Genomic DNA, 15,159 nt, shown 5'->3' on the forward strand with positions numbered 1-15,159 from the left:
AGCGGAGAAGTCTTTAAAAAAGTTTTCGCTGCGCGAAAAAAGAGGGTGGGGGGGTGGGGTGGGGTGGGGTGGGGGGGAGGGTGTGGGGTAGGAGTTATCCTGCAGACATGACGTCACTGATGGGGCTCTTATTGGACTCTGAGTGGGGCTGAACCCTAAAAACCACCCACAGAAGACCGCGGACCTGTGAAGAACCCAGAAGAGAAGCGCCGGAAGGCCGCGAGCTCGGACGGAGCGGCCTGCAGATCCTGACGCGTGCAGCGCGCTGGACAGGCGGCCGGCAGTTGCCGTGCTGCTCTATCTATAGGGCGGATGACAATGTCAGTCTAACTATTTAAGTGCCATTTACTTGCCTTAGCCCCTTAAATGGACACAGGCACACGGGTGGTGATGTATGCCATGCAGCGCGTTGGTGACCCCAAGAAGTGCCCTCTTAAAACATATGTGGTGAAAAAACGACGCGTTCTGTCTTTAACTGGACGCCTCAGGGTTGTTAGTTGGAGACGACTTGCTTGTAGCACAAAAATGTGCTGAAATATTTAGATGCCCACTCACAGATAACGATAAAACATTTTGGGTTATTTTTTTATGAAGGTGATAAAAATAAAATAGAAAAGAAAAAAACGATATATATACGTACGTGTGTGTGTGTGTGTGTGTGTGTGTGTATAAGGGCGTGCCTGGTGGGTGGCGCTGTCCCCTCACAGCAAGAAGGGCCTGGGTTCGATTCCCCGGCCGGGTGACCGGGGTCCTCTCTGTGTGGAGTTTGCAGGTTCTCCCCGTGTCTGTGTGGGTTTCCTCCAGGTTCTCCGGTTTCCTCCCACATGCAGACATGCAGTGAATCTGTCGGTCTGTCTGCCCTGCGATGGACTGGCGAACTGTCCAGGGTGTATCCTGCCCTGCGCCCAATGACCGCTGGGATAGGCGACCCTAAGGGAGCAGGGGCTAAGAAAGTTTGTGTGTGTGTGTGTGTGTGTGTGCGTATCCTTCTGGGTTGTGGGGTGAGCTGAAGCAGATCCCAGCAGTCATTAGCCACGTTTACATGCACCCTAATTATTCGACTAATAGCTCGATCGGGAATAGAATACGTCCATGTTTACACTCCAGTCAAAACAGTCTAATCCGATTGAGGCCATTCATAAAATAAATAATCCATTAAATGGAAGAATAATATCCGTGTAAACGCCTGTATCCGATTACATTCCCTATCGGAAAGTTTCAGTCCGTTCTGCATGAGCGTCGCGTCACAGTGAGAGTTTATCCCGTTCAACACGGCGGAGCAGAAACTGGTCTGCAGAGGAGACGAAGTTCATGCTCTGATCTTTAGAAGACGGCGGCGGGACGGACGTCCAGCTTATGTGTCTCAGAACACGACGTCTTCCTCTCGGCCTTCTTTAATAAGGACGTGTGAAGGACGTTTTCCTGAGTCTGACGTCATTTTAAAACAATTAAGAGTACAGTTATCAAGCCCAGGCCCTTCTAGCCGTGAAGCGAAATAATAATAATAGGTAACACAAAAATAAAAGGGAAAATTCTAGGTATAAAATTAATGGACATAATTTATACAAGGACAAGTACTGACTGAAAAGTTGTCGTCTGAGGCTACGGCTCATTTAGCCTCTCCTTTATAAATCATATACAGTCCTGCAGTTAACAATGCAGAGAAATATCAAAACACCAACATTTCAGAGCACGGTGTGAAAAAAGAACCAGAAGTGCTTCGTTTTCAAAAATACTATGAGAAACTAAACGTTCCACCCACTCGCCCGGTCTCCCCCAATCACACGATACTGCCAGCGGCAGGAGGTTGAAGGCAAAGACAAGCTTCCCCCGAGTCGTGCGAGTCATCGCCGCATCTAACTGCCACGTCATTGGACAGCAAACTGTGCCCGGAGGAGAAGGATAGCGGTCAATTCTGTTACACCAGCTAACAGACACCTGCACTGGGTAACAGAACGTTGAGTCATGGGCAGTCCTACCCACCCAGAGTTACAATCACAGACTGTGGTCCATCTGTTTCTCTGATACTCTGTTACCCTGTTCTTCAGTGGTCAGGACCCCCATGGACCCTCACAGAGCAGGTACTATTTGGGTGGTGGGTCATTCTCAGCACTGCAGTAACACTGACGTGGTGGTGGTGCTGTGTTAGTGTGTGTTGCGCTGGTACGAGTGGATCAGACACAACAGTGCTGCTGGAGTTTTTAAACACCTCAGTGTCACTGCTGGACTGAGAACAGAGCGTCCTGTGACCACTGATGAAGGACTAGAGGATGACCAACACAAACTGTGCAGCAGCAGATGAGCTGTCATCTCTGACTTTACATCTACAAGGTGGACCGGCAAGGTGGGAGTGTCTAACAGAGTGGACAGTGAGTGGACACAGTGTTTAAAAACTCCAGCAGCACTGCTGTGTCTCATCCACTCGTACCAGCACAACACACACCAACACCACATTAGTGCTACTGCAGTGCTGAGAATGATCCACCACCCAAACAGTACGTGCTCTGTGAGGGTCCAGGGGGGTCCTGACCACTGAAGATGGACTACAGTCTGTAACTGTAGAACTACAAAGTGCAGCTATACAGTAAGTGGAGCTGATAAAGTGGACAGTGAGAGACAAAACAAGGAGGTGGCCAGAATGTTATGCCTGATCAGTGTATTGTCCTATTGCCCAGCCCTTATCCAGAATGCCTTCCTACATTTCTAAGACTTTGAGGTTTCCACCTGTTCTTTACAGCATCCTCAGTGCATCTGGTTGGTTTGACGTTGTCCGGAAAGTGTTTGAAACAAATGTCATTTTAAGAAAAAAGCTTGTTTAAGTTCAACGATCTAATTATGGTTTCTAACCTTGCCATATGTGAAGAACCTATTTGTGACCATCCAGGACCGTGATACATTCCACCTAACTGGATATTGTTAACACACAGACTATTAATACGATGTGCTCTGAGGCCTCTAGAAAAATATGTGCAACAGGAACTCTTCCATGTGGTCATAATCCCTCAAGGTGTGTCTTAAGTCAGACGCCTTTCTCGGTTCTTGCCCGTGTTGCTAATGCTTCTGCTGTGAATTGTTATGGGGTGACTCACTACACTGGCGTGGAAGCTGCAGGGGGCACGCTTAAATGTGCTGCCCCTCTTGGGCATCAGACACACAGTTTGGGTGTGTGGGATGAGGCGTGTTTCAGAGATGGAACGCCGATTGATGTGACAGTTGTTCTTAAGTGAGCCAAAACCCTTGAGAAGGACCAAATGTCTCATTCAATAGTCATTATGTCGCCACAGCAGGCCTCACACACACACAGCAATCTTGCCACACACCAAAGAGCAGACATCATAACCACTGTACAGTTAAACTCCCCATTGCAGTGCACTGTCATGCTCCACTATTCAACAGTATTCAGTCCTTCAATCCTTCAACACATTCTGCTGCCCCTCTTCTCCTCTGCTGCTTCTCTATCTCTTACTCATACGCACAAACTTGAGCCCTCAAGAGTGAGAAGAGGCGTTCAGTTTCAGAACAGAGCGGTTAGTGTTGTGGGTGGACAGTGACTGCAGAGTCATTGAGTTACTCTTAGGTCAGGGCTATTTATAGGGTCAAAACAAAGCATGAGTAAGACAAAAGAGAAGAAGAAAGGAGGTAGACTAAACGAATGATTCAGATTAATTGCGGTCACAAAACACATCCATGATCAGCCACGCTCATTGCATGTTTGAGCGAAGGGGCCGGCGGTCACCAAGTGCCAATTCTGTGGGGCAGTTTGTTGCGAATTGAAAATAGTACAAAGACAACATATCCGATGTTGAAAGTGAGAGATTTTATTGTCTTTTTTTAAATATATGCCCATTTTGAGTTTGATGGCAGCAACGTGTTTCAAAAAAGTTGGGACTGGGGCGACAACAGACTGGTCAAGTTGTGTAATGCAAAATAAGCATCTGGTGGAACATAACATACACTATACAGTAAAATCAAAATGTTGCCATTTTTTGTTCATTTATTTTTTGACACCATTAAAAAAAACTGCAGCTTTAGTATTTCAGGACAAATGGATCAATAGAAATTGTCAAAATTTAACTGGAATAAAATGTTGTTACATTGTCTTCCATTAAACGTTCTGAACTTCATTGCTTCTCTTCTAAAGAGACCATTTTGGAGATATGAGGTTTTGTTCCGAAAGTGATACGACTCTTTTCGAGCAAGAACTGCCCATTTAAATTCTTGCCACAGCATCTCAATGGAATTCAAGTCAGGATTTGGACTGGGCCACTCCACAACCTTAAGTTTGTTTCTTCTCAGCCATTCAGAGGCGAACGTGCTTGTGTGCTCCGGATCATCGTCCGTGCTGCATAACTCAACTGCGCTTGGGCTTTAGGTCACAAACTGACGGGCAGATGTTCGCGTCCAGGATTTTCTCAGTGATCAGAATTCATGGTTCTATCGGTCCATCGGTTGTGACCAAGATAAGTTGTCGGGGTGCTGCAGAAACAAAGCAGCCCCAGATCATCACACTACCACCACCATGTTTCGCTGTTGGTATGAAGTTCTTATGGTGGAATGCAGGGTTACCTTTACATCAGATGTAACGGGACCTAGGTCTTCCAAAAAGTTCCACCTTTGACTCATCAGTCCAAAGAATATTATCCCAAAAGTCATGAGATGTTTTTTTGGCAAATGCGACACTGGCCTTTGTGTTCTTTTTGGTCAGCTCCTCCCATGGATGTCATTTTTGCTGTGTCTTTCTTATTGTGGAATCGTGTACATTGACCCTAACTAAGATGTGAAGCCAGCAGTTCTTCAGATGTTCATCTGGGCTCTTTTGTGACCTCCTGAATGAGTCTTGGATGTGCTCTTGTTGAAATCGTGGTAGGCCGGCCACTCCTGGGAAGGTTCGCCATCGTTCCAAGTTTTCTCCATTTTTGAACGATTGCTGTCACTGTGGTTCGTTGGAGTGCCAAAGCCTTAGCGATGGCTTTGTATAACTTTCCAGACTGGCAGATTTAAATGACTGTGTTTCACAGTCACAGTCATTTGAATGTTTCAAATGACACACGGGATCATGTGCTGCTTTTTGAGACCTTCTGGACTGCCTCACATTGCCAGACAGGCTCTGTTTAAGTGATGTTTAGACGCAGCAGGTCTGGCAGTAGTCATGCCAGGGTGTGGCTAGTGAAAATGAACCCAACAGTCAATTGAATTTAGATAACGGGTTAATTTGTTAACTAAGGCAGCAATTACTTTTTTCACATAGGGCGTGGCAGGCCTGCAAAGCATTTTTCCCTACAAAAAAAATGAAATCACCCTTTGAAAACAGCACTTCGTGTTTACTTGGGCTATATCTGTCGAACATTAAAAGCAGTTTGATTATCTAAAACATTCCAAGTGTGACCAAACATCATTGGCAAGGGGGCAAACACTTTTTCACAGCACTGTATTTATAACATGTGGTCACATTTGATTGGTCAAAGCAGGCAAGCTCTTGGATTTAAATGATGACAGTTTGGTTAAGATAAAACTGAGTTGGGAGAGAACAGGAGGGGAACCGGAGGGGAAGATACGGAGGAGAAGAGGATACAGGGCCGAGAGAAAGGAACCCTTGCTCAGAGAGACTGAGAAGGAACCCTCTTTGGAGAGACATGGGCATGTGGAACACTCCTGGTCTTAGTTCGCTCTTATTCTCTACCTACCAGGTCTTATCCAGGTAGCACTCTCAGGTTGCTTTCTCTTATTGTTATACCTGCCTTCATCATATCGGTCTGAATTCTAACATCCAACCAAGTTAATGATGTTAATAAATCCACCCGTTTTACCTTAAACCAGCATTGATTTCAACCAAATTTAACAGTACTGCTCAATACTGTAAACAGTATCTGAAAGTATAATGCTACTCAGTGCTCTCCACTTTCAATATTAACAGTTCACTGTTGTTATAATTGTGAGTCTCTTTAAGGAGGAACTGATTTGGAAGCCTATGGATGACAAAACATCCCATTTACTGAACTACAAGGGCACATGCACATTTCTCATTCATCCTAGAGGCTATTTTCATTCGTGTTACTAAAATTGGCATCATTATATACCTAAAACGTTTATTTTTATATTGAAACTTTATTAAGACTCATAGAAAACAATACAACTTGCACTACAGAATTACTGGAGCCTACGTCACTCATTGTGGATGCTTTGTTCATCTGTGCACAGCATTAAGTTGGAGCTTCAGGACCCTATGCTGGAACTCTGAGATCATCGACTTCCTAGCTTGGATTATCTTGACTCAGAGGCCATGGCAAGCTGGCTTTTCGGCTCCCACACCATGATTTATTTAACCCATTTTCAAATCTGCCAGTACCTCTAGAACAATGCAACGATTTCAATCTCTATAGCTTTAAACAGGCTCTACATGCTGACCCTTGTTCTCTGATAGTAACTATGAAATCCAACCATGCCTCACAGAGTCATAGCTGCCTTTCTCCATTGGAGATTCCCCAGCACTGGTTGACATTATTTCAGTGAATCTTCCCCTTCTGGCTGTTCATCATATCATGTTTAGTTCATCTCAAGGTGAACCTGGCGATGCTAGAATCCTATGACAGCCTGTCATACTTGCCTGTTTACGGCTTATTTAAAGCAGGTGTCACAGAGGCAGGAACACCTTGCTGGTTTAGAACCAACGTCAAACACTATCTTTCTGACAAGCGTCAATCCAGGGAATACTGAACACCCACTTGCATGCACTGGCGGAACAAACAAAAAGGTTTGGAACTCATCTGCCTCAATTCCAGCCTTTAGAACGGCAGAGTTGTCATCTAACGAAGACCAGAAATGCTCATTTCACTGAAGCTAGATTCTCGTCTACCGATACAATTCCGATGGAAGGCTTTGTGAAGCATCACCCAACCCTCTTTCTCCACACTTATGCGTTATCCAAGGCTTTTGGCTTCAACAGAATTAAAAACTTTTCCAGTACAGCCCCAAAACCTGTCTCACACGTTGTCATTAAGCTCCAGGGCATGCTTCTTTTGACTTTCCATTATGGCCAGCATCTATGAATTCTTTTCATGGGTGCAACCAGTTGCAGTACTGGTGCCCATGGCGGTCATTATAACTGGGAAGAAACGCCCCTGAGGGTTCCCACTTGGCCTGATAAGAGGTTTCCTTGTAGGAAGCCATTTGGTTCCACTGTGATGCAAATATATGAAGACACACAGATGATATCCTATAACACTAGGAACCCCTTTATCAATCTGCAAACATGATGCCTCTCTTGAGAACATGTGCAGCTATAGCAAGGCTAAGGCGGCACTGTTACAGCATGTGCTGCTCAACGACAGAGGTGTGTGTGTGTCGGTTATGATTTCAAAGAGCAAGAAACGTGAGGCAACCACCTAGGTAGATACATGTGTAGGTGTCATGAATGACCGCATCATGGAAGGAAGCTGGATGGCTGACTTAATGTGAAAAAGCCCTACTCCTGTTACCAAGTCAGCCCCTAATTTGACATGCTCCAGGACAGCTAGTCTGTTACAGCTTGACTCCTTGTGAGGCCCATTTGTCTAGATGTAAAAAAACTAAATATTTTCATAAGCTGCTACAATGTCCTTGGTTTTGAGTTTCTGTGCAGCAGACTTCTCAAACCGCTGACACAAGCACATTTCAAGTGGATTTCACTAAAGATTCCCTCCTGCTAGCGATTACCTCAATTAAAAGTGCAAGTTGTGTGAACTGTCTGAATACAAGATACTCGCTGCTCTGTTCAGCCCAGTCGGCGTCTTGGGGTGTTATGCGGGCTTGACTGTGGACATCCTTCATTCAGACTAGTTATTTGTCTGCTTCTGTTAAGGAATAAAAGAGGTTCATCTATTAAAACAGGAGCTGTCACACTAGGTGGCAGAGGTAATCTCTACAGCCTGCACAGCTATCCAGCAACTTCACACTGTCGTCTCGTAACCAGTGGTGGACAGTCACTGAGTAAATGTAATTAGTTAATGTAATTTTTTGGTGTATCTGTACTGAAGTTCCTCCATTCTGGACTTTTTCCTTTCATTCCACTACATTTCAGAGTCTAATATCCGACTTTTTCCTCCTACATTTTGAGAAATCTGTCATTCTTTTTGGTTTCTGTGTGTATAAAAACGCAACATGTCAAAACGAAAGAAGCGCAAAGCCAGAGCACCAATCAGGGCCCAGCGTACAACATAAATGATGAACTAACCTAACTTTGTGTAAATAGAGCTCAATATAGAAATATGTCCACATATGCAGTCGAGACTGACGCGGCTTTTTTCTGAATTTCTACAAACACCATTTCATTTTATAGTAAATGAGTTTGGGCTGGTTTATGTTTATGAACAGACGCCTACAGATCAACATAGTAAAGGAGCTCATCTGTGATCCTGAGTTTAAAGCCAGTTTTTATTCAACTTAAACTTGGAACTAAGTTGTAAATAAATCTGAAACTGAAACTTTGCTTGTGTGTAAAAAGTGATTTCAGAGCCACTCGGTTCTCCCTGATGGAAACTGTTTACCTTCAGTGTTTTGTGCTTCTGATCATTTTAATAGACGTCAGCGTCACTAATTAATGACCTTCTATTAAAAGACTGGTTTACCAAGAGAGACGCTGGAGGACTTTCACCTGAAATGAGTTCATGAAGCCAGTCTGGTTATAAAAATGATAACAGGACCAGATCAGAGCCACAATTACTCTTTTAGTACTTTTACTTTATACTTAAGTACATTTGAAGGGAAATACTTTAGTACTTTTACTCAAGTGGAGGTCTAAAGGGAGGAACTTCTACTTTTACTATTTTGATTATTTTACCTTGGGTATCTAACTCAAGTACATGGTTTGTGTACTTCGTCCACCACTGCTCGTAACCCTGCCTGGAAGGGTATGTCACCTAAGAATATCAGCGTGGCAGCCACTGAGTCATGTCCCACTTACACAGAGCACTGTAGCCTGCCTTCAGGCAGTGAGCTTAGCAGTGCTACCTAGGGCTTCCTCAACATCACTCTGGGTGAGTCCCATTCCTTATGACGTCAGTATTCATTATCCACTGTGCCTCACTGTAACTGGTCAGCTGAAATAAAACAATTTTAATTATGATTGTAACCATTTTTCCACTGACAAACATTGCCATATTCTCTTGCCCTAAAAGGAGCGATAAAATGATTGGTGGCAAGCAGCCGGGGTTTGGAAGAGGATCTATTCTGTTTGATTAAGGATGGAGTGGGAGAGACCTGGAGGAAACAGTGATGCTGTACGGCTTTCACCTCGGAGACTCCTTTGCCATTTCCTGCCCAAGTGCAGTGCAGTCTGTCTTCTTCATGAGGTGCAGGAACCCACCGTATCTCCGCTCGTTCTCATTCGAGAGGCTTGAAAGGGAATGCATTCTTTTAAAAGGCAGTAATAATAACCAGCAGGCCACTCGTGGCATTACTGGATTAATATCACACTCGTTACTCAGCTCCATTACGTAATCTCTGGAATCACTTAAGTCGGTCCGTCTCGGATGCAGACATAGGATGTTTGTTCAGTGTCAGTCTCATGTTCACTGGTTCCCCACGTTCCAAGAGTTCCAAGCTAACAGACGATGTTCTCACAACACTTTCGTAACATTTCAGTAACTGAAGCTCCAACAGCTGAACAGAATCTGATACTTTCTGGAACGTAGCTGGACAAACGTCTCACAAATGAAGAGTTTCCTCATTATAGTCTCATAAATCATACATGACATAAGAGCGATGTAATGTCTCATGGGAGGCATGCAGTGAGACAGATATAAGCGGTTGAGTTGGCCAGAGAACTGAACCGAGGACTGAATTCCTTTCCTTCCCAGGAGAATGACATAACAGGACACCACTGCCAAGATAACAAAGGGTTAATTGAAAGACTTCGAAACATCCAAGTTTTCCCTGTAAGCGGGTGAAAAATAACTCATTGTGGAATAACTCCATAACACCGTTCTGAAAAAGTCCGGAAAGCTCTTTTGTCTCCTCTGAAATGTGCTCTGAATGGAGTTTGAAATTATGTAAGAACAAAAATAAATTCCATCTAAGGGAGAAAAAATTGCATTACGAGGGCGGAGATAAATATCAACAGGACTCTCTCATCCACAAATCATGGAACGAAGAACAAGGCAGAAGTTTCTGAAGCAGTGTAAATCCACCCCCTAGCACAAGAGAATGCACTTATTCCAGTGTCTCTCTGCATTGCTGTTAACTGAAGAGCCATTTACAGCAGTAATCTAACTGTAGGGTCAGTCATAGCAACTCATGACTGGGACTTGCAGGCTGGCAGGAGAGCAGTGATACAAAGTGCATATCACAATTTCTAATCCATGTACCTGTCTCTTCACAAAAAAAAGTTGTAACAGATGTTTATTTTCTTTTTTTTTTGGCTTCCAGGAGTCAAAATCAGAAAAACAAGTACATAAAAAAGCAACCAGACAAGATAAAGAGAAAAGCATTTATTAAGAAGGTCATGCAGTTGTTACATGTGCAAGGCCTTAACATCACTGATGTTACCTGTGTGCTCTGGAGTTCCGTGTTCTGGTAGAATTGCATTTTGTTGTTGGTTCTCGACCAATAACATCTGGACATAAAGAAAAATTGGGCTCCACTAGGTGGAGGTGCCCGCATGGAACACTGAGTAACAGCCCTTGGCAGAGCAGAGTCCATAACTAGGCTTGGTCTTTGTCTAGGACTAAAAGGTATGCCATAAATATAGTATAGGCTGGATAAAGAATAGATGTTGCCTGCAGTGAAAAGGCTATTCTGATTGGCTGCGCAGCTGAGCACTCAGGTCTTGGAGCTCTGTGATAAGCTGTTCCAGTTCTGTCACATCATTTCTCATGTCGTCTTGGATTTCTCCAGTAGAAACATCAGTGTAGAGTTGCTGAGGACAGGAAATCAAACAAATATGAGCATGAAGCAAATGCTGGCACTAAAAAAAAAAAATACATATTTAATCAAGTGACTGAACTTCAAAAACGATTAAGATGTTCAGGTACCACAGGCCTTAAATTAACTGTGGACAGACAACTGTGTAAATGCTTTAAGAAAACATTGAGTTATGAATAAGATATGAAGTGAGTTAGTTATGAACGAATTGCAAATTATGCCGGCCTTGTTCCAAATGACTTTTCAAGCGATTTCACTGTAGCAGATTCGTGTCATGTTCCCATTTGTACCACTATAGATTGGAAGGACGTGTGATGGGGAATAACATCAAAAATCTAGTTGCAGTCTTGGACTCTCGCAGTGTCACTATTTACTAGTCCGTGACTAAAGACCATGACACTGTCTTTAGATGTGAGAGGGTGTCAGACGTTAGTCTATCAAAAGTCTTTTCAAAGTCTTCTAGTGTATGGTTAGCATTAGTTGCATTCAGAATAAGAACCACAGCACTCGTGGAATATAATGTGAAAAGAGCTCTTGCTTGAAGCAATCAAAATCTTATACAAATGAATGTGTCTAATTTGCATAATTTTGTTACTTGAGCTTAGAACTTCACAAAATGATGAGGTGCTTTGCTTTCAGTGGACAGAGTGGGAGGAGCAGTTTCGGTACTGACTTTTGCTTTGGTGGCCAGACTCTTCAGGCTTAGCCGTGCCGAGGACAACAGCTGCAATGCCTCCTGTGGATTACTCTTCTCCCTGCTACAGCTGATAGAGACTGTGTGTGTGTGTGTCACCGACAGACAGTGAGAAAGAGGGCGAGAGAGATAGAGTAGCAGAGAAAAAAGGAAAGATGCAGTGTGTGTGTGCGTGAGATAGAGACAAAAAGAGACAAGAGAGAAGGGAGATTATTAAATGACTTCGGACCAGTGTGAGTCAGAGGTCATTCGCTACACATTAAGCACCAGACGAGTTTACTCCACTCAGCCTCTGAGCAGTAAGATGGAGAGAGAGCTTCTGCGGGTCAGTGGTCACTTAAGGTCGTCAACTGTCGAGTACCCTGCTGCTACTTTGAAGATGATACAATACCAGAACTTGCCTTTAGTGCCACACAACCAATATCTATTGATATTTTACATGTAGGTTTCAGATTTTAATTTTATGCTTCCCTAATTTTAATTAAGCCACGACTCACTCATAGATATGACTGTCAGTTGTCAAATGTAAATTGTGAAATATTACTCATCTCAGCGATCATATTTCTTAAACATTAAACAGAAACCCACAGTCTTAACACAAACTGGGTAGACAGATATAAATGAATCTTGTGGCCAAATTAAGAATTTGTGCACAGAATCAAAGGCAACACAATTATTATATAACATGCGCCCGTCCCCTGAGCCCTGATGATGGATGCGAGAGCAGACAGGAAGATGGGGCCTGCACTCAGAGCAAGAACAAACCCCAGTGTGGGCGGCAGGGAGAGAACAGCGAGTGAGTGTCCCAAGCCCCGCCTCCTGGAGCACAGACTGCTCCTGCAGTGAGGCCACTTTAACTTGCTTCATGTTCAATCCAGGTAAACAAGCTGCGGAGTGGGGGCAGTAATGAGGAGGCAGAGCAACGAGCTCTCGTTCCCTCTCGGCTCGGGCACCTTTTAAAAACAGCACTGAGGGAGAGAGGGATGAGCAGCAGCAACAACAACGGAAGACTGAAGAGCTGAAAAGCTTAGTGTGGAGAAAAGGACTGAAAAGTCTTGCTTTGGCCAGCTTTGGATTGGTTTTATTGTTTGTTTGGTTGTATTTAGAGTGAAAAATAAAGTAAACTGGCTGCTCCATCCCTGAAGCCTGCCTCCAGCGTCCTCATTGTGCCCAGGGTAGCACATGCTGTGCTACAATACAAATTAAATAAAGTGACCCTTATTAGTCCCGCAAAGGGGAAATTTCACCTCTGCATTTAACCCATCCATGAAGTGAAGCACCACATACACATTAGTGAGCACACACACTAAGGGCAGTGGCCCCTAGCCGCAGTGCCCAGGGAGCAGTTGAGGCATAGGTGCCTTGCTCAAGGACACCTCAGTCACATGTTGGCTCTGGGGTTCGAACCGGCAACCTTACTGGGTTATGGTTCCCTAACCTTCAGCCCACGACTGCCCATGACTACATACAATGTAATTACAATTAACAAGCAGGCTTCAGTACCAAACACTGATGTGTTCCTTTTTGCCACCATGTCTACTCCACTTTTTCCCCACTTGGTCAAACCAGAGAATGATGTAAAAAGATCCTCGTTTTTTGTAAGATAAAGTCAGATTGAAGATTTTTAATCATTCTGGCCTGCCTACCTCCTCCATCTTCATCAGGCTTTGATTAATTGACCCTGTAGATTAATTACTGATCAATAACAATGAAACCAATAATTAAAATGTTCTGAATGTGTTTTCTAAATGAGTTCTTCCTGGTAAAGAATAAACTTGTAATGTCTCCCTGTTATGGAAACTGACAGAACACCACATTCCTCTAAAAATCGTATTCCAGACACACAATTTTTACTTCCATTTAACTCTTTAACTTTCTACTTTGTTATTTTTTTACTTCATTATTATCTGATTCCTTTCTATTCTCAGCACTGCCACTGGCAGTAAAGCCATATTTTAACAAAACATCATAGAACTGCTCACCATTCTTTAAAAAAGTCACCGTCATGTTAGCTATTGCTATGGTAATGTTGGAGTTAATGTTAAAGATGATGAATTCCAACAAAAATTAATTTTATGCATTTATTAAAACCCCGGGGGGTCATCAATTTCAGCCTATATATCAATCGGGCTCTAACAGCCTTCCGCTACTATGTGCGTATGTGTTTAATTTCCCTCAACCTGTTCACCCTGCTGGACCTAGACAGCATAATTTTTCTGCTTAGCCATCAACCACAGGGAAAGTGGACTCCTGTGTCCCCATATGGGTTTCTCTCTCACACATACACTGACACACGCACATGAGTTCACAGCAAAGTTTACATTAAGCCTGTGAGAGATTGACTATTAGTAAAGTCATGATTAGAGTATGACCTTTATACAGCTTACAGTTAATCACTGCAATAACTGTCGCACCAGTGAACACCATCAAATCAGGCTGCTAGCTATCAAAAATGCCCCGTATGACTTCTATTTCCTTAAAGAAAAACAAGTAAATCTCTATTTAAAATCAACCAAAACAACTCAGCACTTAATCATATTTATTCCATTTCACAGCATCAGCTTAACCTACTTCATGCTACAGCTGGTGGTTAAAGATACATGAAACAAAACATAAACTTAGGCCTGTATGGTTAAGTGATCTCCAAGTCATGATAATGGTCATTAAGAAACCAAAGCCAAATGATTTACTCATGCGATGGATGAATGTGCTGTAACAGCTGCAAGGTGTGCAGAACATCGTCAAAATATGCCATTCAACATAATGAGAAATTGTAGAGAACAACTCCGTGATAATTAAGATCATTTTCACACTCCATGACACGCATCACAGTATTTTGACACAGAGACAAAAAGAGTTTCACACTGTTCTACATGAAATTCAATTAACAGGCCCATTTATGCTCTCTTTGTAATGAAACGTAATTGGTGAGTGTTCTTTAAGTACTGACAATATACATGTTCAGAAATTCACACTGTGCATCACAATACCAAAAATGACCACAATAACAACTGTACGGTTTCAAATCGAAAGTACAGGCTGAGCCGCATAACTGAGGCGTGTTCCACACTGGTAGCCTATCCACCAGAACCGAGTGAGTCTTTGATACAGTTCTTGACTTTATTGCTCCATTTCAGTTGCAAAATAAAAATACAGCTTAACAGACTTGTGTCCTAGTTCCAAATGTTCCTGAATCTAAATTTAGTCCACAGCACGGTGACACGACAACACGGTCAGAAAACCATGCAGCTCCTTCGTTTTCTTTAAGGAAAAACGCAAAAAAAAAGAAAAAACCATCTGTGGGTCACACGTGACCGCAGTGAAAAACTCTGCACAGTATAAAAGCCAGTACATTAAGGTAAAGCAATTGGATTAACATAATATTTAACCATATACATTAAAACAAAACACTATGCTCGTCCCTAGAGCTTTTAGGAAGCATTTTGGCTCCTACAACAATAAAATATTGTCACGTTACCCACCCCTAACTCTTGTTTTGTGAGAACATAAATGTGTTCATCTCAAATGATATTTATTTTTATATGCATATGAAAGGCCACACTGTTATT

General features: G+C 43.1%; 1 protein-coding gene across 2 annotated transcripts in view; it reads right to left on the reverse strand.

Annotated features, from left to right (window-relative positions):
• Positions 1-10,448: 10,448 nt before the first annotated feature.
• ttc27 (tetratricopeptide repeat domain 27) overlaps positions 10,449-15,159 on the reverse strand; it is a 100,175-nt gene continuing 95,464 nt past the window's right edge. For both annotated transcript variants that reach the window (XM_017702567.2, XM_017702568.2), the window contains exons 19-20: positions 11,570-11,670; positions 10,449-10,891 (exon numbers count right to left, since the gene is read on the reverse strand). In XM_017702567.2, coding sequence (XP_017558056.2) covers positions 10,766-10,891; positions 11,570-11,670 — 227 coding nt within the window. In that variant the 3' untranslated portion in view covers positions 10,449-10,765. The remainder of the gene's footprint in view (positions 10,892-11,569; positions 11,671-15,159) is intronic.

This window comes from Pygocentrus nattereri, chromosome 10 (assembly GCF_015220715.1).
Source record: "Pygocentrus nattereri isolate fPygNat1 chromosome 10, fPygNat1.pri, whole genome shotgun sequence".
Lineage (NCBI taxonomy): Eukaryota > Metazoa > Chordata > Actinopteri > Characiformes > Serrasalmidae > Pygocentrus > Pygocentrus nattereri.